This window comes from Pelophylax lessonae (assembly GCF_965119305.1).
Source record: "Pelophylax lessonae genome assembly, chromosome: 1".
In the NCBI taxonomy this organism is placed as follows: domain Eukaryota; kingdom Metazoa; phylum Chordata; class Amphibia; order Anura; family Ranidae; genus Pelophylax; species Pelophylax lessonae.
In genome coordinates, this window is record NC_138768.1 from 705,172,721 (window position 1) to 705,198,865 (window position 26,145).

The 26,145-nt window shown below is 45.4% G+C and overlaps 1 protein-coding gene across 7 annotated transcripts in view; it reads left to right on the forward strand.

Annotated features, from left to right (window-relative positions):
- The window catches only part of WDR17 (WD repeat domain 17), a 181,007-nt gene that overhangs the window by 137,789 nt on the left and 17,073 nt on the right, over positions 1-26,145 (forward strand). For 3 of the 7 annotated variants that reach the window (XM_082243722.1, XM_082243720.1, XM_082243718.1), the window contains 4 exons: positions 7,956-8,095; positions 12,587-12,607; positions 20,995-21,106; positions 24,513-24,654. In XM_082243722.1, coding sequence (XP_082099848.1) covers positions 7,956-8,095; positions 12,587-12,607; positions 20,995-21,106; positions 24,513-24,654 — 415 coding nt within the window. Of the gene's footprint in view, positions 1-7,955; positions 8,098-12,586; positions 12,608-20,975; positions 21,107-24,512; positions 24,655-26,145 lie in introns of all 7 variants that reach the window. The other 4 variants (XM_082243723.1, XM_082243719.1, XM_082243724.1 and 1 more) reach the window with 2 other exon arrangements.

The following is a 26,145-nucleotide window of genomic DNA, read 5'->3' on the forward strand; positions in this document are numbered from 1 at the left end:
ATTTTCTATTCCGCTATTTAATCAAAAACCTTTGGGGATCAGTTAAATTGGGGGATAGTCTGTGTTGGTACGTGTGAGAGAGATCCACCTTTCCAAGTTGTTGGGGTTCATCTCATACTTCTGAAGGTTTGAGGGTGCTGCCTGTTCCATACTCCCCCTACTCCTCATCTAGCCTTTTAGGGGTACAAACAATAGTAATTGGGGCCTAGTGTGGTTGTGTACGTGCGAGATACATACACTTTTTTTGATCATATTTCCTATTCCGCTATTCAATAAAAACCTTTGAGGATCAATTGAATTGCGGGATAGTCTGTGTCGGTACGTGTGAGAGAGATCCACCTTTCCAAGTTGTTGGGGTTCATCTCATACTTCTGAAGGTTTGAGGGTGCTGCCTGTTCCATACTCCCCCTACTCCTCATCTAGCCTTTTAGGGGTACAAACAATAGTAATTGGGGCCTAGTGTGGTTGTGTACGTGTGATATACATACACTTTTTTTGGATCATATTTTCTATTCCGCTATTTAATCAAAAACCTTTGGGGATCAGTTAAATTGGGGGATAGTCTGTGTTGGTACGTGTGAGAGAGATCCACCTTTCCAAGTTGTTGGGGTTCATCTCATACTTCTGAAGGTTTGAGGGTGCTGCCTGTTCCATACCCCCCCTACTCCTCATCTAGCCTTTTAGGGGTACAAACAATAGTAATTGGGGCCTAGTGTGGTTGTGTACGTGCGAGATACATACACTTTTTTTGATCATATTTCCTATTCCGCTATTCAATAAAAACCTTTGAGGATCAATTGAATTGCGGGATAGTCTGTGTCGGTACGTGTGAGAGAGATCCACCTTTCCAAGTTGTTGGGGTTCATCTCATACTTCTGAAGGTTTGAGGGTGCTGCCTGTTCCATACCCCCCCTACTCCTCATCTAGCCTTTTAGGGGTACAAACAATAGTAATTGGGGCCTAGTGTGGTTGTGTACGTGCGAGATACATACACTTTTTTTGATCATATTTCCTATTCCGCTATTCAATAAAAACCTTTGAGGATCAATTGAATTGCGGGATAGTCTGTGTCGGTACGTGTGAGAGAGATCCACCTTTCCAAGTTGTTGGGGTTCATCTCATACTTCTGAAGGTTTGAGGGTGCTGCCTGTTCCATACCCCCCCTACTCCTCATCTAGCCTTTTAGGGGTACAAACAATAGTAATTGGGGCCTAGTGTGGTTGTGTACGTGCGAGATACATACACTTTTTTTGATCATATTTCCTATTCCGCTATTCAATAAAAACCTTTGAGGATCAATTGAATTGCGGGATAGTCTGTGTCGGTACGTGTGAGAGAGATCCACCTTTCCAAGTTGTTGGGGTTCATCTCATACTTCTGAAGGTTTGAGGGTGCTGCCTGTTCCATACCCCCCCTACTCCTCATCTAGCCTTTTAGGGGTACAAACAATAGTAATTGGGGCCTAGTGTGGTTGTGTACGTGCGAGATACATACACTTTTTTTGATCATATTTCCTATTCCGCTATTCAATAAAAACCTTTGAGGATCAATTGAATTGCGGGATAGTCTGTGTCGGTACGTGTGAGAGAGATCCACCTTTCCAAGTTGTTGGGGTTCATCTCATACTTCTGAAGGTTTGAGGGTGCTGCCTGTTCCATACTCCCCCTACTCCTCATCTAGCCTTTTAGGGGTACAAACAATAGTAATTGGGGCCTAGTGTGGTTGTGTACGTGTGATATACATACACTTTTTTTGGATCATATTTTCTATTCCGCTATTCAATAAAAACCTTTCTAGGGCAAGATCTTAAATTACAGAAATATGAGGAGACCGTCAAATAAGGGCCGTGGCCTGGGTCGTGGTGCTGCTGGTAGAGCTCCTGTTGCAAGGAGAGGACATGGTCGATCTGTGCCAGCTACACGCACAAGTGAAACACCTTCCTCAAGTGTGAGTAGGCGACAGAACCTGCATCAGTATTTGGTAGGGCATCAAACGCCCCTAGAAGTGATGAGGCCAGAACAAGTTGAGGCGATAGTAGATTGGTTTGCTGCTGACAGTGCCTCCAGTTCCTTCACATTGTCTCCCACCCAGTCTACTGCAGAAAGGTCAGAGTTGGCACCTGCAGCCAATGTCCAACCGTCTTTCACCTCACCCCCTTGCAAATCAGGCCAGCAGTCTGAGCCCCAAGCCATACAGCAGTCTCTTATTCTTTTTGAGGACTCTGTCAGCAGGGTTTCCCAGGGCCATCCACCTAGCCCTGCCCCAGAAGTGGAAGAGATTGAGTGCAGCGATGCCCAACCACTTATTTCTCAAGATGAGTACATGCAAGGATCATCGCAGCACGTCTCCGATGATGACGAAACGCAGGTGCCAACTGCTGCGGCGTTCAGCATTGTGGAGACCGACAAGGAGGGCAGGGGTGAAGACTGGGTGGAAGATGATGTGGAGGACGATGAGGTCCTCGACCCCACATGGAATGAACGTCATGCAGGTGACCTGAGTAGTTTGGAGGAAGAGGCGGTGGTCGCACAGAGCCACCAGCACAGCAGAAGAGGGAGCAGGGTGCAGAAGCGGAGCGGCCGTGCCCTAGACACTACGCCCGCTACTGCCCAACGCAGCAAGGGAACGAGCGCACCAAAGTCAGCTCAAAGGAGTTCTCTAGCGTGGAAGTTCTTTAGAAAATGTGCTGATGACAGGACACGAGTGGTTTGCACCCTGTGCAATCAGAGCTTGAAGCGAGGCATGAACCTTCTCAACCTGAGCACAACCTGCATGATCAGGCATCTAAGTGCAAAGCACGAGCTGCAGTGGAGTACACACCTTCAAAACCAAGAAACGTCTCTGGCTCATCCTGCTTCCTCTTCTGCTGCAGTCTCGGCCGCTCCAGCCACATCTGTAGTGATACCGGCACCTGCCACCCCGCAAACAGACGATCTGTCAGCAACACCACCACCTGGGTCACCAACAACCATCTCCACAATGTCCCGTGGAAGCGTTCAGCTTTCCATCTCCCAAACACTTGAGAGGAAGAGGAAGTACCCCCCTACCCACCCGCGATCCCTGGCCCTGAATGCCAGCATTTCAAAATTATTGGCCTTTGAAATGCTGTCATTCCGTCTGGTGGAGACGCACAGTTTTAAAAACCTTATGTCGGTGGCTGTCCCACAGTACGTCGTGCCCAGCCGCCACTACTTTTCCAGGCAAGCCATCCCTTCCCTGCACAACCAAGTGGGGGAAAATATCAGGTGTGCACTGCGCAACGCCATCTGTGCCAAGGTCCACCTAACTACGGATACGTGGACCAGTAAGCACGGTCAGGGGCGTTATATCTCCCTAACGGCACACTGGGTAAATGCAGTGGTGGATGGGCCTGAGGCGGATAGCAATTTGGCGCATGTCCTTCCACCACCGAGGATTGCAGGGCGCTTCAGTTTGCCTCCTGTTCGTAACTCCTCCTACTCCGCTTCCTCATCCTCTACTGCCTCCTCATCCGGACAGCGTAACACCTTCACCACCAACTTCAGCACGGCCAGGGGTAAACGACAGCAGGCAGTTTTACAACTTGCCTGTTTGGGGGACAAACCACACACCGCGCAGGAGTTGTGGAGGAGCATGGAACAGCAGACAAATGAGTGGTTGCTGCCAGCGAGCCTCAAGCCCGGCCTGGTGGTGTGTGATAACGGGCGAAATCTCATAGCAGCTCTGGGCCTAGCCGGTTTGACGCACATCCCTTGCCTGGCGCATGTGCTGAATTTGGTGGTGCAGAGGTTCCTTAAAAACTACCCCGATATGTCAGAGCTGCTGCAGAAAGTGCGGGCCGTTTGTGCGCACTTTCGGCGTTCTCACCCTGCTGCTGCTCGCCTGGCAGCGCTGCAGCGTAACTTCGGCCTTCCCGCTCACCGCCTCATATGTGACGTGCCCACAAGGTGGAACTCCACCTTGCACATGCTGGAAAGACTGTGCGAGCAGCAGCAGGCCATAGTGGAGTTTCAGCTGCAGCACGCACGCGTGAGTCGCTCTGCGGAACAGCACCACTTCACCACCAATAACTGGGCCTCCATGCGAGACCTGTGTGCCTTGTTGCGCTGTTTTGAGTACTCCACCAACATGGCCAGTGGCAATGACGCCGTTCTCAGCTTAACTATCCCACTTCTATGCCTCCTTGAAAAAACAATTCGGGCGATGATGGAAGAGGATGTGGCACAGGATGAGGAGGAGGAGGAGGATGAAGAGGTAACATTTCCAAGGCTTTCAGGGCAGTCATTCGCAAGGGGCTCCGAGGGTGGGTTCCTGCACACGCAAACGCCAGGGACGCAATTGTCCAGCAGGGGCACAGTTCTGGAGGATGAGGAGGATGAGGAGGAGGAGGAGCTGGAGGAGGAGATGGAACCATGTTCACAGCAGGGTGGCACCCAGGCCAGCTCATGGCCATCACTGGTGCGTGGCTGGGGGGATACAGAGGACACGGACGATACACCTCCCACAGAGGACAGCCTTTCGTCGCCTCTGGGCAGCCTGGCACACATGAGCGATTACATGCTGCAGTGTCTCCACAACGACCGCCGAGTTGCCCACATTCTAACTTGTGCTGATTACTGGGTGGCCACGCTGCTGGATCCCCGTTACAAGGACAACGTACCGTCCTTAATTCACTCACTGGAGCGCGATCGCAAGATGCGCGAGTACAAGCGCACGCTGGTAGACGCCATGCTGCTGGCATTCCCATCTGACAGCGGGGCCACAGTGGAAGCACAAGGCAGAGGAGGAGGAGGAGGAGGTCGCCAACGCAACCAGGGCACCGCCAGCACCTCAGAAGGCAGGGTTAGCATGGCCGAAATGTGGAAAAGCTTTGTCAGCACGCCACAACAAACAGCAGCACCAGCAGCTCAGATGGAACGTCTTAGCAGGAGGCAGCATTTTACCAACATGGTGGAGCAGTATGTGTGCACACGCCTACATGTAGTGAATGACGGGTCTGCCCCCTTCAACTTCTGGGTCTCCAAATTGGGCACATGGCCTGAGCTTGCCCTTTACGCCTTGGAGGTGCTGGCGTGCCCTGCAGCCAGTGTATTATCTGAACGGGTATTTAGCACGGCTGGGGGCGTTATAACAGACAAGCGCAGCCGCCTGTCCAGAGACAATGTGGACAAGCTCACGTTCATTAAAATGAACCAGGCATGGATCCCACGGGACTTTTCCGTACCTTATGCAGAATAGCAATGGATACCGACCTTACCCACCCATTGTTCCATTTTTGCTCTTTCTCACTCTTTTGGGGTGTACCCTCATTTAAAATTTTTGAAAAGAAGCAGTGTTGGCTACCTCGTCCTCCTCCTCAGGGCCAGATTAATGTAGGGGCTATTGGAGCTGCAGCTCCAGGCCCCTACCTTTTATATAGGCCCCGGGTTGGCCATATTCACTGTTACCGCTCTTCTGTCACTTGTAAACACAGAAGTCTGGCTTCTATGCTCGCTTCCCCAGGCAGCACCCTCAGAACCTCCCCACACAGCGTGAAGGCCGGACAAGGAGGGACAGTTGGCGATGCATGGATGTGTTTATGGGCTTCAGAGACAGCATCCCATGTTGAATTAGGCATGCATGGCTGCACCCTTCCTCCTCTGGGTGCATGGCAAGGCACGGCCCTTAAGGCCCTTCAAAATCCTCAGCACCAAGCCCATGATGCTGTTAATCCGGCCCTGGTCCTCCTCCACCGCCGCTTCCACCTACACCGCCCATAGGTGTGCGCAGCCTATTGCATTAAGGTGTGCACCCCAAAGTTGAAATACACATGCATGTGTTTGCCAGCAGGGAGAGTAATGTATCGGGGCCATGTACCTGTAGGCAAGGAGAAATAGAGCAGAGCAGGTCCCAGGGAGATCTTTCCCATCTCCTCACTGGCAATGCTATGTGCCCTAGGTGATTAGAGTGTGCCCAGGCACACCCAGCACACCCTGTGCGCACGCCTATGTCACCGCCACATCCACCACCACCTCAACCTCCCTCCTACTCCATATGGGCCTCGTCCTTCAGAGATGAAGAAGAACATTGTTTTATTTTTCTGTTTTTTTTTTGTTGTTTTAAGTTATTTCCCTATCCACATTTGTTTGCAGAGCACTTGCCATGCTCTTAATTACGTTTTGCTGCCATTTGCAGCACTCTAGCCCTTTCCTTTGGTGTTTTAGAGCCATTTTAGTGCCTTAAAGTTCGGGTCCCCATTGACTTCAATGGGGTTCGGTGTCCGGGAAAAGTTCGGTAAAAGTCCGGGACACGGACCCGGACTTTTTTTTAAAGTTCGGCCGAACCCGTCGAACACGGACATCTAGGTGTTCGCTCAACCCTATCCATGACTAATGGTGGCTATTAGGAAACAGCACCTGAAACCAGCAACAGCCCTCCTATCCAGCAGCACATACTTGCCTTTTCTATGCTACCTCTGCTCTGTTCAATCACCACAAACAAAGAAAGGCAGCCTTGTATAAGCACTAAGGTTTCACAGGGCTGAGGACTTACCCTGCCCCATGTGACAGTGCTGTGCCAATTACTACAACTGCTGTAATATGGAGGACGTCCAATGCTTCTCTCTATCTGGCATTACTGGATATTTTCTTTGCTTTTGGTAGATGAATGGAGTGGTAGGGAGCGAAGGAAAGGTAAAGATGGAGGGGATAGAAGCATTAAAGAAAAACTTTTGTATTCCCTTCCATTGACAAAGCATGGGTTTGCTTTAAGAGAGCCATAACTAATCCTTGGACTTTGATGGGGCTACTATTTTTGTGGTGCACCAACAGTTATATTGTGGAAATAATGAAATCAAGTGCGCTAAACAGGTGTTAAGGTGTTCTTCACACGAGGAACACTAAATGATGCTTATATCAAAAAAGCAAATATAAATCATATAACACAGCAAACAAATGAATGCGTTAATCAAAACAGTGTGAAAATAATGGTGCACAACACCAACAAAAGAGTGTACACAATCCCAAATGCAAAATGAAATCCAAGTGAAAATTGTAAATGTCCGTGATGGGTGACAAAACAGAACAACAGTGCTCCAGGTAATATTCAGAAAACAGCTTGATGTGTCTGATATCCCGCCACCGATACAGACTTGCTTCTTACCAGAGCTTATTAATAAAGGGCATGTAGACAGCCAAATCCAATGTGAAACACACTCAGGTAGGGGAGAAATTGGGTGAATATCTTCCCACAGAAAGGTGGGTAAGGCTCTTACTGGATGGTCATACACTTAGGGCCTATGGATATTCTCTGGCTTGAAGATACACCTCCTCTCCTTCAGGTCCCTCAATGGACCAATGTTCCCTGGTGATCTTAGGCTACTCAGGTCCTCAGTTTACAAACATTAGAGACAAAAGGCGGCCAATAGTGCATTATCCCAAGACAATTTATTAATTAAAAAAGGGTACACTTACAAGAAACACCAAAGGTGACTGCCGAATAGATCCTGTAGTCCGCGGCTGCCTGCAGTCCAGACCGCGGCGATGCTAGTGACGATGCAGCGCCTCCTCTTTTTTGATATAAGCATCATTTAGGGTTCCTCGTGTGAAGAACACCTGTTTAGCACACTTGATTTCATTATTTCCACAATATTTTCACCATTTTCTATAGTTGCAGCTTCACACAGGTTGTAATCAGCGCACCTTTTACACTAGCTTCACCAACAGTTATAATATAGGGAAATAGTACAAATTAGAGGATAATAACAGGCATAAAACAGAGTTCAATAATAAATATGGAAACTAAAAATTAGCTGGGTCTTGTGGCTGGAAATGAAAGTTGTCTGCAACATTTTGTGGCTTCTGTGTGGTCCTGAGAGCCCTCATATTTAAAATTCTAGATAGGAACTTCCACTATTCTTTAATTCTACAGCTGAATGTAGTCAGTTATTGCATGCAAAGGACTTTCTAATAAAGCAAATGTATTTTACTTTATTAAAGCTGGCCATGGCCAACCTCATTCGTGGCAATGAGCTGGAATTGGCGGTATGTGTCGGCACGGTCCTTGGAGAGAGTGCTGCTGAAGCCACTCAATATGCACTGGAACTGCTGGCAAGGAAATGCATGACAGTAACAACATGGTGTGTATAGCCATACAATGAGTGTGATCCTTAAACTGTGTGATGAGTATAGTATTTCATTCACAATTAGGCTTGTTCATCAAGGATGATATCGTAAGTTTTACCTATTTATCTATGACATTTCCATTTTGATCCCCTCACACAATTTATCAAGGTGTGTAAAACTTTTGATTTCAATAGAGCTGATTTTCTTCTGAATGCTTCCCAATTCTACCAATTGCCAGTTTTCTTGTTTAATGTCATTGTAATGTTTTACATTTTATATTTTTGTTTAAATAAAGTGAACTAGTAGGGGTTTTACCACAAACTTGTTCATCACATACAGTATCTCACAAAAGTGTGTACACCCTTCACATTTATGTAAATATTTTAGTATATCTTTTCATGTGACAACCCTGAAGAAATTACACTTTGCTACAATGTAAAGTAGTGAGTGTACAGCTTGTATAACATTTTAAATTTGCTATCCCCTCAAAATAATTCAACACACAGCCTTAATGTCTAAACCGCTGGCAACAAAAGTGAGTACACCCCTAAGTTAAAATGTACAAATTGGGCCCAAAGTGTCAATATTTTGTGTTGCCATCATTATTTACCAGCACTGCCTTAAGCCTCTTGGGCATGGAGTTCACCAGAGCTTCACAGGTTGCCACAATTTATGCAGCTCTTTACATATATATATATTGTACATTCACATTGGTCCCTGCCCTCAAGGAGCTTACAATCTAAGGTCCCTAACTCACATTCATACATATTGTATACATACTAGGACCAAATAAGACAAGAGCCAGTTAACCTACAGTATGTCTTTGGAGTGTGGGAGGAAACCAGAGCTTTAAAACTATTAGCAATAATAAATACCAGTTTATTATTATAGACAACAATGTCCAAGAATAAGTTGAAACTGATACAAAGTGATACAGTATGCAGAAAAAGAAACAAATGTAGCAAAGCGTCTTTCTTCACTCCTATGTGATGATGACCAAATATCCACCCTTGGGATAGTCTGTGTAACTTTCTCCGTCAGTTGAAAATCAATAATTAAAACATTTTTCCTATACATACAATCAATGGTCTATCAATTTCTTGGATATGAATATCCAAAGAGAGGGGGATAGTTTACCATCAACAGTGGTCACTACCCAGTATGGCTAAGGAACATCCTGAAGGGCCAAATTATGCGGACCTGATAAAATGGTACTAAAGATGAAGATTTTATTCTTAATTCAGGCAAATACATAAAGGACAGGCTGAGAAGGGTTATCTGAAGAATAAAAATGATAAGATGATTAGGGATATTTTACTTTTACTGAGGGAATAATTATTTGAACCAAAACCCAAGTGGATTCTAAAATGGATGTGGTCCAATGGAATTTTATTACGGGATTTAATATACATTACAAGGAAGTAGAAGAGATCTTTAAAAAAACATTGGCTGATTCTTTTAAACTATCAGATACTGGGTCCACTCCTCCCACTTAATCCCAAATGTATCTATAAGAAGGCCCCTAGTTTTTGAAGTAGGGAGATGTGCAATATTGTAAACCATCCAAGAAAGACACACACACACAGATTTTCAATGTGTGTACTGCCATGCCTGGCACAGCCTATGGCTGAAACCTTTAAAAATCTTCCAACCTGCACTGGTGCATGCACATTGTGATCTCCTTTCACATTCATTCAAAGAGAAGTATGGCATAAAAAAAAAAAAAATAAAATACAACCACATACTTATGTAGGTGGATGCAGCATCGGTCTTATGCTGCATCTGTCCCCACCACCTCTAAGACCCGAAACCTGAGCGATCAAAGACCGCTTCTTGGTCTCCAGTGAGCAGAAAGCATGTGACTCTCAGACACCAGCTTACTGCTCTGCTGCTCCAGTGCTCATTGGACCACAGGGCTGTGAAGGGGGTAGGAGTGGCTGGCATTCAAGCGGCATACTGAGAGGCTGAGCCAGCTACTGGTTGGGAATCTGTTGGATCCCGACATTAAAGTCAGGATCACTCCAGAGTCTGGAGCGACTGAGTGTTGTCAGCCTACAACAGACTTTAAAAAACGGGAATGGTTAACCTTGCGCTTATGTTAAATGGATAAGGTGACTAGTGGTGTGTAGTGTAGCTGCCGCTGAAAAATAAAGTGCTAGTGCCTTTAAGTGATAAGAACTGAAAATAATCAGCGCTGCTAGCTTATGTGACAATAACCCAATTAATAACTATACATAAATCAATGTGTATGATTATCAATAATCACATTAATAAAAACTAGGTGCGATACAAATGTGCTTTAAAATATCATAAATAATCTTACAATACATAAATAGTCCTTCAATTCAAATGTCCATGCACTGTGATGCTTCAATAAATAAATATGTGCAAAAAAGTGCAAAAGAATAGTGCAAAAATAATAATAATGCAAAAATAATAATTAGTCCTTTAATGCAAATATTAAGGTGCTCCAATTGCTTGAAACAAAAGTGCTGGTGCTCCCCCTGTGTTTCCCTACCCACCACAAGCACAAGTGTGACCATACATCCTGGTGGGAGCAGCCTTAGGAGAGAAATCCTTATTGCCAGTGGTATATCTATCCAGGGTGTCCTCATAAAGATATAAAGCCCACCATGGTGAAGTACATCAAGGTAATATTTTATTCAAATGAGTTGAAACCTACTTACAAGCATAGCTTAAAAACAAACAGAGAGACGGCTCGGTGGTTAGCTGCTCTCGCAGCGTGCGCTCCACCGGCCGGATATGACGTCGTCGTGATGCGGGACGCTTCAGCCAATAGCTAGACGCGTTTCACGTCATCTGTAGCTTGTAAGCTTGTATGTCCAAGCATCACAGTGCATGGACTTTTGAATTGAAGGACTATTTATGTAAGATTATTTATGATATTTTAAAGCACATTTGTATCGCACCTAGTTTTTATTGATGTGATTATTGATAATCATACACATTGATTTATGTATAGTTATTAATTGGGTTATTGTCACATAAGCTAGCAGCGCTGATTATTTTCGGTTGTTATTACAGCAGACTTTAGCCCGCTGTCAACTGAATGTGGGTCACAGGAGTGCAGAGCTAAGTGCGCTCCTGTGATCCCCAGGAGAAGTAGGGCCAAAATAGTTTTGTCCCTACTTCTGCCTTCACCATTAAGCTGTGGAAGAGTTTATGGAGAATTTCATCCAGAGGCTTTGCAGTGCTGGGTAGATCCTTGAGACATCATAGCTGTATGGTCAAAGTGCTGCAGGAGGAGAGGTAGTAGGAAAGTGTAAGTACATTATTAGGAGTGCACATAACTTTTAATGTGGAACTGAATTAAAAAAGTGAAGATTTGTGATGTTATAGGGAAAATTTAGAAATGTTAATTGTGCTTAGACATTAACCTAAAAAAATGCATCTTTTTTCTAGAATTGCATTCAAAATATAGCAGCATGCTTTCTGGTATAGGAGTGTGTCTAGGCACTCCTGTAGCACAGACTCATAGCTGTATATAAGTGGTGTGAACCGCAAGCTGAAGATAGATGGATAGAATTTTGAATGAAAATTCTTAGGAAAAGTCTGTATGAAAATTTACAGAACATTCTCAGAGGCTTTGTTTGTCATTCGAAAGATTTAATTTGCTTTTAGCATTGGATTTTGGAATGAACTGACTTTACCAAATGAAAGCCACATACAACGTTAGAAATTCTTACATTTGAGAAAAATTGTTGATCCTGCTCTTTTAAATTTCCCTGTCACTGCAGTGGAAAACAAATGTCGGTTTGACCCACTAATGATTAGAAAAACAAACAAACTCCCTTAGAACCTTCTTTTTCTAAGAATAATAATTTGAAATTCTACCCATCTTGGCCAGCTTAAGGCATGGTACCGCTGACTGCTAGTTTCAGGAGATTTGGAGTAAGATTTAGTGATGTCACTACTGCGCTGCTCACTATTCTTCCTGATATAAGCAAGCAAAACCCATGCCTCCTCCAAAATGGCTGACCCCCCTTACAGAGACACAGTACAGAACAAGGCATGGGAAGTCTATAATGGGGACATTTCAACTGCAGGTAGACCAAATGCAATATTGGTGACCAGTCCTCTGGCCTCTTCTTGCCTTTTTTTGGGCACAGCATCCAGAGTTCAGGTTCTGTTTAATAGGCTCGGTGTATTTTTGTAGTATAGAGAGAAGTTTTAGACAGAAAATGTTTGCACAGTAACAACTTTCATTAAACATTCTGAATTTTTCTTACATGTCTAGACAGAAAATGAATGTAGTATTACTGTAAATATAAATTGGAAGTATGAATATAAAAGTAAAACTTGAAAAAACCTTGCAGTACTACAGTAACTTGTTTGTCCTATTTTTTGTATCCACTTTTCATAACAGGGAAAATTGTCTATCCATTATGTCCTGTCAAACATAATTTTACTAATATGGTGTAACTGGTATTTTGTGAATTTCTTACACTTTTCTTGCACTTTCTAATGATTTACCTTTTGTTTAGCTTTCCATCTCTTGGATACAGGTACACATATTGGTGTTATATGTCTACTTGTGACATGTAATGTGCTGTACAGTGACAGAGTAGATAAATATATGTTTATTATCACTTTGCCAGACATTACATGTCTTCAAATATGTTTGATTGCTACTAAAAACACTCTGTTATGTGCGCAATCCAATTGTAATTGATGCACTGTCGTATCTTCCTGTGTCTGTGGATGTTGCTGCTGCTCCGTATTTAAGCTTCTTACTTTAATTATTTCAAATTATTTGTCAGAAAAGAAATATAAAAGTGGCCATTGCTTCTGTTTAGAATGCATTTTTAGGACTCTCATCTTTATTCTTCTTCTATTATTTAGTGAGTCAAAAAAAGGTATGTACCTATCATGTGTAGTGATACCCAAAAAAGCATAGGCTTGATCCAGTTTAGTGAAGTCTCCTGTTCTTGGGTGCAGGTTGGCAATGGAAGCTCCTATATTCCAATAATCTCAAAAAGTCTTGCATTCAATGAAAAGTATTTAAACAATATAAGGTTTTTCTGAATGGAGAATAGAGACATAGTACAACAAGCAGCCTGCTATGATTAGTGTACTTCCACCACTACAAGTCCCAGCTCTGAACAGTCAACGCTCACAGTATTATGGGGGCTAAATGAAAATAAAATTTTTCCTAAATGTAGCAGCAGCCAAATGTGAGACAGGCATAAATGTAATTTATTTTTAAACAGCAGTACCTAGAATTGTGTTTTTCCTGAAGTTCTAATTCAAAGCAGACCTGGCATTTAAAAGTATACTGTACTCCACCCCTAGAAGAAAAAAGACTATAGCCCAGCAAAGATTATGTGGACCAAATATGTTCAAATAAAGTATGCAGACTGTATTGATATTTAATAGGAGATAGAGTTCATATTTACAAACTGTACGGAGACACCGTTTTTTTTAACATTATCACACAATAATAAGACAATCTACATTAAAGTGGTTGTAAACCTCAGACATGAAACATGAACAAAGCACATCCCTCCATAGTGTGGAGAGCACTAAGTGTTACTTTGTTCCTCTGCTATCAGCATGAGTCACTTCTAAAAAGTTTTCTGACACCAAGAGAAAAATGGTGACAGGGGAGGGACCTCCAGCTGATTGACAGCTTCAGCCCTGTTCCTATGTGCTGTATGAATGGGGGGGTCCCTTCCCTACAATCAGCTCACAGAGAGCTTTCCTCTCTGCCCCCTTCTTTCTGAATTCTCACACAAGCTTTATAATTCAGCACTTGAACATATGTAGAAAAGAGAGGGCTGAAGATAGATAGATACAACATATAAGAGGATTTGTTTAATCTCTGTGTACCACCTAAAAGCCCATCGCTTCACTGGGTATATTTAAGGGTTTACAACCACTTTAAGCTGATTTCTTTCAAATAAAAAGTATATTAAAAAACTGTAAATGACTGTATTTCCTCTAAAGGTTCAGTATCCCAAAGACTGATACCTTGCCCTAATAGTTGCATCAAGTGAGCAAAGGCAAGTGCATAGACCTTGAGTTTTTAAGAAATAGATCACCATGGATTATGAATAACGAGCCATGAGACCTCACAATGATGGGAAAAGTGAACCTGACAATTTCCAAACCCAAGAGCCAGAGTCTATCTGCTGCAATCAGTCTTAGAACTTACACTATGATTGTGGCACATAACATCAGAAATTGAAATGTTAAGTGTGGTATTTAAATGAGCATCCAGTCCCAGTGACATTAATCACAGCTTTATAAAATCAGCATCATTTCAAATGTTTAAATTTACTTTGATTGTCTGTTAAAATTAGAAGCAATGACATCTTTAGGTTTATGGAAGTCGCTGGACAAGCAAAAAGTCTAAACATACACTATATTATCAAAAGTATTGGGACGCCTGCCTTTACACACACATGAACTTTAATGGCATCCCAGTCTCAGTCCGTAGGGTTCAATATTGAGTTGGCCCACCCTTTGCAACTTTAACAGCTTCAACTCTTCTGGGAAGGCTGTCCACAAGGTTTAGGAGTGTGTCTATGGGAATGTTTGACAATTCTTCTAGAAGTGCATTTGTGAGGTCAGGCACTGATGTTGGGGGAGGCCTGGCTCCCAGTCTCTGCTATAATCAGGGCCGGTTTTAGACAAAGTGTGGCCCTGGGCAAACCTAAAAGTGGGGCCCCAAATTTTTTTATATTCTACCAAAAATATAGGCGCATTTAATCAATTTAGCCAAATAAAACATACAACTACATGAAAATATGCTTTCATTAAATAACATTAAATAGAATAAATAAAATATAACAAAATCAATGCAACTATGAATTTTTCATCGAGAAAAAATCCAGTGTAGACAAGGCTTTAAGGCCACAGGCAGCACAGCGCTGCGCAGCGCATTGTATCCGCCCGCCGGCACATAGTGGAGCGGAGGCAGCGTGACACTGACAGGGGGCGGCTGGGGGCCCTTTGGAAGATGAAGCCGGCTCCTGACAGTGACGGGGCCCCTTTGTAAAATGGAGCCCGCTGCTGACAGTGACACGGGGCCAGGGCCGGACTGGGTATGAAAACCAGCCCTGGAAAAAAATTACATACCAGCCCCATAGCATTGCGTCGTCATACCAGCACAACGTTGATTTCTTGTTCATAAAAGGTAAAATCATGCAGTGCGTGCCCCTTTCAATGCAGACTGACCACAGCGTGCCCCCTTTCAATGCAGATTGACCACAGCGTGCCCCCTTTCAATGCAGAGAGACCACAGCGTGCCCCCTTTCAATGCAGGGAGACCACAGCGTGCCCCCTTTCAATGCAGGGAGACCACAGCGTGCCCCCTTTCAATGCAGAGAGACCACAGCGTGCCCCCTTTCAATGCAGAGAGACCACAGCGTGCCCCCTTTCAATGCAGACTGACCACAGCGTGCCCCCTTTCAATGCAGACTGACCACAGCTTGCCCCCTTTCAATGCAGACTGACCACAGCGTGCCCCCTTTTCAATGCAGACTGACCACAGCGTGCCCCCTTTTCAATGCAGACTGACCACAGCGTGCCCCCTTTTCAATGCAGACTGACCACAGCGTGCCCCCTTTCAATGCAGACTGACCACAGCGTGCCCCCTTTCAATGCAGAGAGACCACAGCGTGCCCCCTTTCGCTGTGGTCTCTCTGCATTGAAAGGGGGCACGCTGTGGTCTCTCTGCATTGAAAGGGGGCACGCTGTGGTCAGTCTGCATTGAAAGGGGGCACGCTGTGGTCTCTCTGCATTGAAAGGGGGCATGCTGTGGTCAGTCTGCATTGAATGGGGGCACGCTGTGGTCTCTCTGCATTGAAAGGGGGCACGCTGTTGTCAGTCTGCATTGAAAGGGGGCACGCTGTGGTCAGTCTGCATTGAAAGGGGGCACGCTGTGGTCAGTCTGCATTGAAAGGGGGAGAGACCACAGCGTGCCCCCTTTCAATGCAGAGAGACCACAGCGTGCCCCCTTTCAATGCAGACTGACCACAGCGTGCCCCCTTTCAATGCAGACTGACCACAGTGTGCCCCCTTTCAATGCAGACTGACCACAGCGTGCCCCCTTTCAATGCAGACTGACCACAGCGTGCCCCCTTTCAATGCAGACTGACCACAGCGTGCCCCCTTTCAATGCAAAGAGACCACAGCGTGCCCCCTTTCAATGCAGAGAGACCACAGCGTGCCCCCTTTCAATGCAGACTGACCACAGCGTGCCCCCTTTCAATGCAGACTGACCACAGCGTGCCCCCTTTCAATGCAGACTGACAACAGCGTGCCCCCTTTCAATGCAGAGAGACCACAGCGTGCCCCCATTCAATGCAGACTGACCACAGCATGCCCCCTTTCAATGCAGAGAGACCACAGCGTGCCCCCTTTCAATGCAGACTGACCACAGCGTGCCCCCTTTCAATGCAGAGAGACCACAGCGTGCCCCCTTTCAATGCAGAGAGACCACAGCGTGCCCCCTTTCAATGCAGAGAGACCACAGCGTGCCCCCTTTCAATGCAGACTGACCACAGTGTGCCCCCTTTCAATGCAGACTGACCACAGCGTGCCCCCTTTCAATGCAGAATGACCACAGCGTGCCCCCTTTCAATGCAGACTGACCACATCGTGCCCCCTTTCAATGCAGAGAGACCACAGCGTGCCCCCTTTCAATGCAGACTGACCACAGCGTGCCCCCTTTCAATGCAGACTGACCACAGCGTGCCCCCTTTCAATGCAGACTGACCACAGCGTGCCCCCTTTCAATGCAGACTGACCACAGCGTGCCCCCTTTCAATGCAGAGAGACCACAGCGTGCCCCCTTTCAATGCAGAGAGACCACAGCGTGCCCCCTTTCAATGCAGAGAGACCACAGCGTGCCCCCTTTCAATGCAGGGAGACCACAGCGTGCCCCCTTTCAATGCAGAGAGACCACAGCGTGCCCCCTTTCAATGCAGAGAGACCACAGCGTGCCCCCTTTCAATGCAGACTGACCACAGCGTGCCCCCTTTCAATGCAGACTGACCACAGCTTGCCCCCTTTCAATGCAGACTGACCACAGCGTGCCCCCTTTTCAATGCAGACTGACCACAGCGTGCCCCCTTTTCAATGCAGACTGACCACAGCGTGCCCCCTTTTCAATGCAGACTGACCACAGCGTGCCCCCTTTCAATGCAGACTGACCACAGCGTGCCCCCTTTCAATGCAGAGAGACCACAGCGTGCCCCCTTTCAATGCAGAGAGACCACAGCGTGCCCCCTTTCAATGCAGAGAGACCACAGCGTGCCCCCTTTCAATGCAGACTGACCACAGCGTGCCCCTTTCAATGCAGACTGACCACAGCGTGCCCCCTTTCAATGCAGAGAGACCACAGCGTGCCCCCTTTCAATGCAGACTGACCACAGCGTGCCCCCTTTCAATGCAGACTGACCACAGCGTGCCCCCTTTCAATGCAGACTGACCACAGTGTGCCCCCTTTCAATGCAGACTGACCACAGCGTGCCCCCTTTCAATGCAGAATGACCACAGCGTGCCCCCTTTCAATGCAGACTGACCACAGCGTGCCCCCTTTCAATGCAAAGAGACCACAGCGTGCCCCCTTTCAATGCAGAGAGACCACAGCGTGCCCCCTTTCAATGCAGACTGACCACAGCGTGCCCCCTTTCAATGCAGACTGACCACAGCGTGCCCCCTTTCAATGCAGACTGACAACAGCGTGCCCCCTTTCAATGCAGAGAGACCACAGCGTGCCCCCATTCAATGCAGACTGACCACAGCATGCCCCCTTTCAATGCAGAGAGACCACAGCGTGCCCCCTTTCAATGCAGACTGACCACAGCGTGCCCCCTTTCAATGCAGAGAGACCACAGCGTGCCCCCTTTCAATGCAGAGAGACCACAGCGTGCCCCCTTTCAATGCAGAGAGACCACAGCGTGCCCCCTTTCAATGCAGACTGACCACAGCGTGCCCCCTTTCAATGCAGAGAGACCACAGTGTGCCCCCTTTCAATGCAGACTGACCACAGCGTGCCCCCTTTCAATGCAGACTGACCACAGCGTGCCACCTTTCAATGCAGACTGACCACAGCGTGCCCCCTTTCAATGCAGAGTGACCACAGCGTGCCCCCTTTCAATGCAGAGTGACCACAGCGTGCACCATACAGGCCGGTCCCCCATAGATCCCCCTTTAGAGCAGGCCTGACCAGGGTGAGGGTCCCCCATATTTATACATCCCTCTTTAGAGCAGGTAAGGGAGGCAGGTCCCCCATAGATCCCCCTTTAGAGCAGGCCAGAGTGAGGGTGCCCCATAATTATACATCCCCCCTTTAGAGCAGGCAAGGGCAGGCAGGCCCCCCCATAGATCCCCTTTTAGAGAAGACAAGGGCAGGCAGGTCCACCATCCCCCATAGATCCCCCTTTAGTGCAGGCAAGGGCAGGCAGGTCCCCCATAGATCCCCCTTTAGAGCAGGCATAGGCCAGGGTGAGGGTCTCCCATATTTATACATCCCCCTTTAGAGCAGGCAAGGGACTCCCTTGCCTGCTCTTAAGGGTGATGTATAAATATGAGGGACCCTCCCCCTGGCCTGCTCTAAAGGGGATCTGTGGGGGACCTGGGATGGCTGACCTGCCTGCTCTAAAGGTGGATTTATAAAAATGGGGGACCCTCACCCAGGCCTTGGCCTGCTCTAAAGGGGGATCTGGGGGGCGGGGCTGGGATGGCTGACCTGCCTGCTCTAAAGGGGGATTTATAAATATGGGGGACCCTCACCCTGGCCTGCTCTAAAGGGGGATCTAGGGGGACCCCCTAGATCCCCCTTTAGAGCAGGCCTAGGCCAGGGTGAGGGTCCCCCATATTTATAAATCCCCCTTTAGAGCAGGCAGGTCAGCCATCCCAGCCCCCCCCCCCCAGATCCCCCTTTAGAGCAGGCCTAGGCCAGGGTGAGGGTCCCCCATATTTATAAATCCACCTTTAGAGCAGGCAGGTCAGCCATCCCAGGTCCCCCATAGATCCCCTTTAGAGCAGGCCAAGCAGGGTTCCCTTCTCAGACCTCCAGTTCAGTGAGTCCACACAACCTACCGTTACCATCCATCTGCTTTTCTTCTCCAGGTCAGAAGTTCTCCTGGTCAGTCAGACAGTCCCTCCCCCAGCCGAACAAGCCCAGAGTCAGTCACAGAGAGAGAGATCACTGCGCAGCCGCGCACGCAGGTCTCTCTCCAGTCTCCCCCACCACTCGACTTTGTGGGCGGTACCAAGAGGTGGAGCCAAGCGGGAGGCGGGAGCGGACAATCCGAGGGAGGCCTGAGGCTCCGCCCCCGAGCGTTCGCATCGCATCGGGGATTGAACAGATCAGACAGATGGGCAGACCCGGCAGAGTGACACTTGCGGCGCGGCGGACACTGCAAGGACCGCTCACGGACACCAGTGTCCGTGTGCGGACACCTTGCCGACCCCTGCCGATTGGCAAGTCCGGCCCTGCATGGGGCCCGGGGCCCCTGGACATCCGGGGCCCTGGGCAGTTGCCCAGTTTGCCCCCCCCTAACGCCGGCCCTGGCTATAATTCATCCCAAAGATGTTCTATCGGGTTAATCAGGACTCTGTGCAGGCCAGTCAGGTTCCTCCATCCCAAACTAGCTCACCCATGTTTTTAACTTTCAAAATATTTTATTAATATAAAGAGTAAGGTTACAAACAAGAGCAAAACAAGAGCAGGTCGTATGCAAGTTGGGATTGCAGAAGCAACTGGATACAGGAATGCAATTCAAGGGGAGTGCAATCCAAATAAAAAAAAAAACATATAAGAAGCATCAAAATGAAATACCATCTTCAAAATTAGAGAAAGGTACAAAAGTCTATGAAAGGAAGAAAGAAGGAAAGGAAAAGAAAGAGGAAGAGAAAGGCAAGGGAAGTGAAGGAAAAAAGATAGCGAGAGGAAGTCACCTTAGAGGTTCCCGGACGGGGAGGCTAAGTGTCCCAGGTAGAGGGGGGTATTGGTATAGATCGCCCATGCTCATCCATCTTTTTATGGACCTTGCTTTGTACACTGGTGCGCAGTCATGTTGGAACAGGAAGGAGCCATCCCAAAACTGTTCCCACAGTGCTGAAAGCATGACATTGTCCAAAATGTCTTGGTATGCTAAGACTTTAAGAGTTCCCTTCACTGGAACTAAGGGCCAAGCTCAACCCCTGAAAAACAACCCCACACCATAATCCCCCCTCCACCAAATGATTTGGACCAGTGCACAAAGCAAGGTCTATAAAGACATGCATGAGCGAGTTTGGGGTGGAGAAACTTGACTGTCCAGACCTCAACCCGATAGAACACCTTTGGGAAGAATTAGAATGGAGACTCGTCCAACATCAGTGCCTGACCTCTCACAAATGCGCTTCTAAACCTTGTGGACAGCCTTCCCAGAAGAGTTGAAGCTGTTATAGCTGCAAAGGGTGGGCCAACTCAATATTGAACCCTACGGACTAAGACTGGGATGCCAATAAAGTTCATGTGCGTGTAAAGACAGATGTCCCAATACTTTTGGTAATATAGTGTATCAAATAGTGGCCATTTCAAAATGAAAATAAATAGAATACAAAAAATCCATGGTCCTGACCTGTACATGGTAACCTATTACCTGTATTAATTAACAATGAAATCTAATGAACATATAGTATTTATTTTTATACTGTATACATGCATTTTTTTCATATTTCCTTGTGTGTACAGTGAAAATGTAAGCTTTTTAATCACAATTTGTATTTAAGCACCTCAGATAAGCTTATGTAGTGTATTTCTGAGATGCTGTAAAGTGGGTAATACATACATGCTTGTCACGTTCTTTCTATAAATAGCTGCGATGAGCAGTGCTGTGCTGGAAACCCTGCTGCTGCTACAGTCTATATGAGCATTGTTTATTTTTTATAGGGATTTGGCAGCAGATCTTCTCAGAATGATACCTGACAATGAGCTCTTCCTGGTCAAGCTGTGCGCTTTTTACCCAGGCTGCACTGCAGAGATTAACGACCTTCACAGTAAAGTACGTTTCTGTTTTTTACATATACTGTGAAGAAGGAATTGTCATTGGTGAATATTAAAAGTCTTATGATGTATATATTGTTTTTTCACGGTTTACGCTTTTGGGGTTGTATTTGAGGTTTGCAAAGAGAGATCACACAAACACTTGTAGGCATAACATTTAATTAAGCATTCACAGATTTAGATAACAAAAACAGACATCAATGCATCTCTATGTAAAAACGGATGACAACGGATGATCATCCGTTAACATCCGTTTTCATCCGCTTCCATCAATGTCCGTTTTTTGGAATGGATGAATGCCCTTTTTTTCATCCATCAAAAAAACGGATCGGATGGAAAACGGATGTAAACGGACAAGCAGTGCGTTTTGCATCCATTTTTTCATTGGTAGTGGAAGTAAAAAAAACGGATGAAAAACAGATAAAAAACAGATGGAAAAAACGGATGAAAAACGTAAACATTTTGACGTGACTGAACTGATGAACTGGCCTTAGGCTGCTAAATTTGGCCTGTCTATCTAGTTATCCTTGAACTCTGGTCACAAACAGGTTAAGAACCAGCTTGTAAGAACCAGCTTCAAAAAGTAGAGCTTTGAGGACACAGCCACTCGCTTAAATTTTATTTTTAGAGCTTTTCTTGCCCACTTTTATTATAAGAAAGTTCATAAAAATTAATGAGTTTTCCTCACTGGGGTTTTTCCAGCACTCTTCACCCAAAGACATACAAATTTACTTGCCTCTTGGCTTACACTTTCAGCGTTGCTGCTCTGGACTCACACTTGGGTCCTTACCTGTTTTCTCCAGACAGTCTTCTCACACAAACTGAGTCCATTCACCTAGCAGCCCCTTGCTGTACTTTCTCCCCCCTGTCTCCTAGGTGGAGCCTTCCTGACTCCTCTGTCTCCTAGGGTGCAGCCCTGAGCCATAGTCAGGTCTCTTCTGCCCAATTAGTGTGCTGTTTGTTCGCAAAACCCAGACCCAGGGTTAGAGACTTAATCCCTCCTAAGTCTCTACAAAGTCTCCAGACTCCAGGTCCCAAACCTGGTTTTACCAACCGCTGGATATATCTATGGTAGAGTAAGGGAGGGTTTTATCCCGTCTGTATTTTTGCCATCTGTGTCCCATTGAGAAGATTTACATTCACTTCCTGCCCCATAGACAACAGGAATAATACAAAATCTGGGATTTTTGTTTACTTTTACTTTCAATGATAATGGTAAATATGACAAATAGAGAGTGTGAATCTCCCTAATGGGGACACAGACAGCAATAAAAGCCTAATAAGTGTTCTAATCCTTCTACACTCTGTCCAAACTGAAAAAAAAAAAACGTTTTTGCTTTAGTTATACTTTAAGGATTACAGGTGTATCTCATAAAGTTAGAATATTATCAAAAAATTAATTTATTTCAGTAATTCAATTCAAAAACTGAAACATCTTATATAGATGCATTGCACACAGATTGATATATTTCAAGCATTCCTTTCTTTTAATTTGGATGATTATGGCTTACAGCTAGTGAAAACCCAGAATTCAGTATCTCAGAAAATTAGAATAGTACATAAGACCACCAAAAAAAAGGATTTTTAATACTGAAATGTTGGCTTTCAGCTCGTCTGCATTGTTGGTTCTGGTGTCTCTCATCTTCCTCTTGACAAAACTCACAGATTCTCTATGGGGTTTAGGTCAGGCGGGTTTGCTGGTCAATTAAGCACAGTGATACCATGATCATTAAACCAGGTATTGGTACTTTTGGCAGTGTGGGCAGGTGCCAAGTCCTGCTGGAAAATTGAATCAGCATTTCCATAAAGCTGGTCAGCAGGGGGAAGCATGAAGTGCTCTAGAATTTCCTGGTAGAGGGCTGCGCTGACTTTGAACTTGATAAAACGCAGTGGACCAACACCTGCAGGTGACATGGCTCCCCAAATCATCACTGACTGTGGAAAATGTTGCATTTTATTTAAAAATGAAGGTCCCAGAGTCTGGAGGAAGAGTGGGGAGGCACATAATTCAAGTTGCATGAGGTCCAGTGTGGCGTTTTTACAGTCAGTGATGAGTTGGGAAGCTATTTATCTGCTGGTGTTGGTCCGCTGTGTTTTATCAAGTCCAAGGTCAGCGCGGCCCTCTACTAGGAAATTCTAGAGCACGTCATGCTTCCCTCTGCTGAGAAGCTTCATGTAGATGCTGATTTCATTTTCCAGCAGGACTCTGCACCTGCTTACACTGCCAAAAGTACCAATACTTGGTTTAATGATGATCGTATCACTGCGCTTGATACATGAAAAAATGTCGACCCAATAATGCAGACGAGCTAAAAGCCACTATCAAAGAAACCTGGTCTTCCATAACACCTCAGCAGTGCCACAGGCTGATCGCCTCCATGCCAAGCCGCAATGATGCAGTAATTTATGCAAAAGGAGCCCTGACCAAGTATTGAGTCTATACTATACTGTACATGGACATACTTTTCAGTAAGCCAACAATTCAGTATTAAAAATCCTTTTTTTTCATTGGTCTTAAGTAATATTATAATTTTCTGAGATACTGAATTTTGGGTTTTCACTAGCTGTAAGCCATAATCATCAAAATAAAAGAAAAAAATGCTTGAAATGTATCACTCTATATAAAATACGAGTTTCACTTTTTGAATTGAATTACTGAAATAAATTACCTTTTTGAAGGTATTCTAATTTAATGAGATGTACCTGTATATGCATTTCACACCCATATACTTTGTTTCTCAGACACACCCCTAGCATTATGACTATCACACTTCAAGAAGATAGATACAAAGGCTCTGGGAAGTCAATAAAGGTGCCTACCAACGTCAGGGAGCAGAATATTTGTATGGGGCTATAGACCCAACCCAACAAGGGTTGATGCAACCTGGTTGATTGATGTGGTTTTGCCTTGAGAGAGGAAATGGTTGTGAAGCGCTCCCCATTGTCCTTCCTATAGGGACAAGCATGTACATTCCGGGACCCAGTGGCCGAATAAAACAATATCTTTGGGTAGTTTATAGGAGATCAAGAAACAATGACATTTCCTTTACTCTGAAAGGAAACTCATACGCTATTAAAGCTAAATTGCTTAGAAAAATATATTTTTGATGTGTATTAAATGACTCATGTAATATTAATAAACCAGCATAAGTATAGCCACTAAATCCATTGTGTGAAGAGGGGAGCCCTGATTTGGGAACCCCCCTGTGTCTAAAGAATCCTCATTTGCTAACACCTCCTTGGACTGTTGTTAATGACTGTAAATATTATAATATGATCAGTGTCAGCCACATAGTACAGTAGCCTTCTTTGTGGTTTGATTGATACTGTAGAACACTCTTTTCTTAGCAATTCAGCCTCCGCATATTCCTCCTTTTATTCCTCTTTTGCATATTTCTTTACAGTGTAACTTGCCATGTTTGGAAGAATGTGTACAGATGGCAGAGACCAGTTATGCAGATGGAGACATCTTCCAAGCTGTCAAATACTACTTGTTAAGTACAGAACCAGAAAAGGCCCTGCCTATAGGGATCAGTTTTGTAAAAGGTACCTACAGTATGTTATATCAATGGCACATAATAAGAAATACTAATTTACATCGTATCCACATAAGCCCATATGGGCTACTTGGTAAGAGAATCTATAGAATATTTGAAGCCCAGCTCCAGCCAAAACCTTTTTTTTTTTTAGTTTAGTACAGCAGTTAAGGAATAGAATCTTTGTCAGGTCTTTATTGCATTATGTGTCTGTGTCTCTATTTGTAAACCATGTATAATATTCCCATTGCACATATTCCAGGAAAAGGCAAGTAAGTGGGTGCTATAGCAACTGCCAGCTGGAGACCAGTGCTATAAACCAAAGTATATATTGCCAGCACACCAAGGATCATTTAAAGAAAGTCCAAGCATTTACTTTGTGATCACTTCACAGTGGTAATTTGCAACGTTTGTCACTGTGGGGATGATTCAATAAAATCGGAGAATTCAAAATCTGGCACGGCTGTGCATGGTAGCCAATCATCTTCTAACTTGAACTTGTTTAACCACTTAAGCCCCGGAAAATTTTACCCCCTTCCTGACCAGGGGTTTTTTTGCGATTTTTTTCTTCGTGATTTAACAGACAATTGCGCGGTCGTGTGACGCTGTACCTAAACGAATTTGACGTACTTTTTTCCCACAAACAGAGCTTTCTTTTGGTGGTATTTGATCGCCTGTGCGATTTTTACTTTTTGCGCTATAAACAAAAAAAACAAAAAAAATGCGTAAATTTTGCAAAAATAACAATATTTTTCACATTTTTTTATATGAAATTCCCCCCCAAAAAAATGTAAAAATCAAAATGTTTTAACATTTTTGGCCAATTTGTTTTCTGCTACATATGTTTGGTAAAAAAAATCGCAAAAAGCGTATTTTGATTGGTTTGCGCAAAAGTTATTGCGTTTACTAACTAAGGGAAAGATTTTTGTCATTTTTGGTGTTTTTTTTTTTAACGCGTAATGGCGGCAATCTGCAATTTTTTTTGCGGTACTGCGACATTGCGGCGGACAGATCGGACCCTTGCTGACACTTTTGGGGTTACCAGTGACATTACTGCAGTAATCAGTGCTATACATATGCACTGTTACTGCAAAATGACACTGGCAGGGAAGGGGTTAACTTTATTGGGGAGGGAGGGGTTAAGTGTGTCCCTAGGGACGTGCTTTCTACTGTGATTGGCTGTGGCTACTAGTGTAAGAACAGTGATCAACGGTCCTACATAGTAGAACCATCTGATCACTGTTTCTACACAGGGGAGAATGACAGACGGCTTGTTTACATCAGCCGCCTGACTTTCTCCCTCTGTACCGACGATCGGCGAGTGACCGGCGGACATCGGGTCCGCCGGCCACATGCACTAACTTCCCTGTGAACGAGCCGCGGCGGGCGTGCGCCTCCGCGGGCGCGCGCTCGCCCGCTGTTGGCTCACAAGGAAGTGACAGGCAAGTGACGTACCGGTACGTCACTTTGCCTGGCCGGGGCTGACCGCCGCAGTATATAG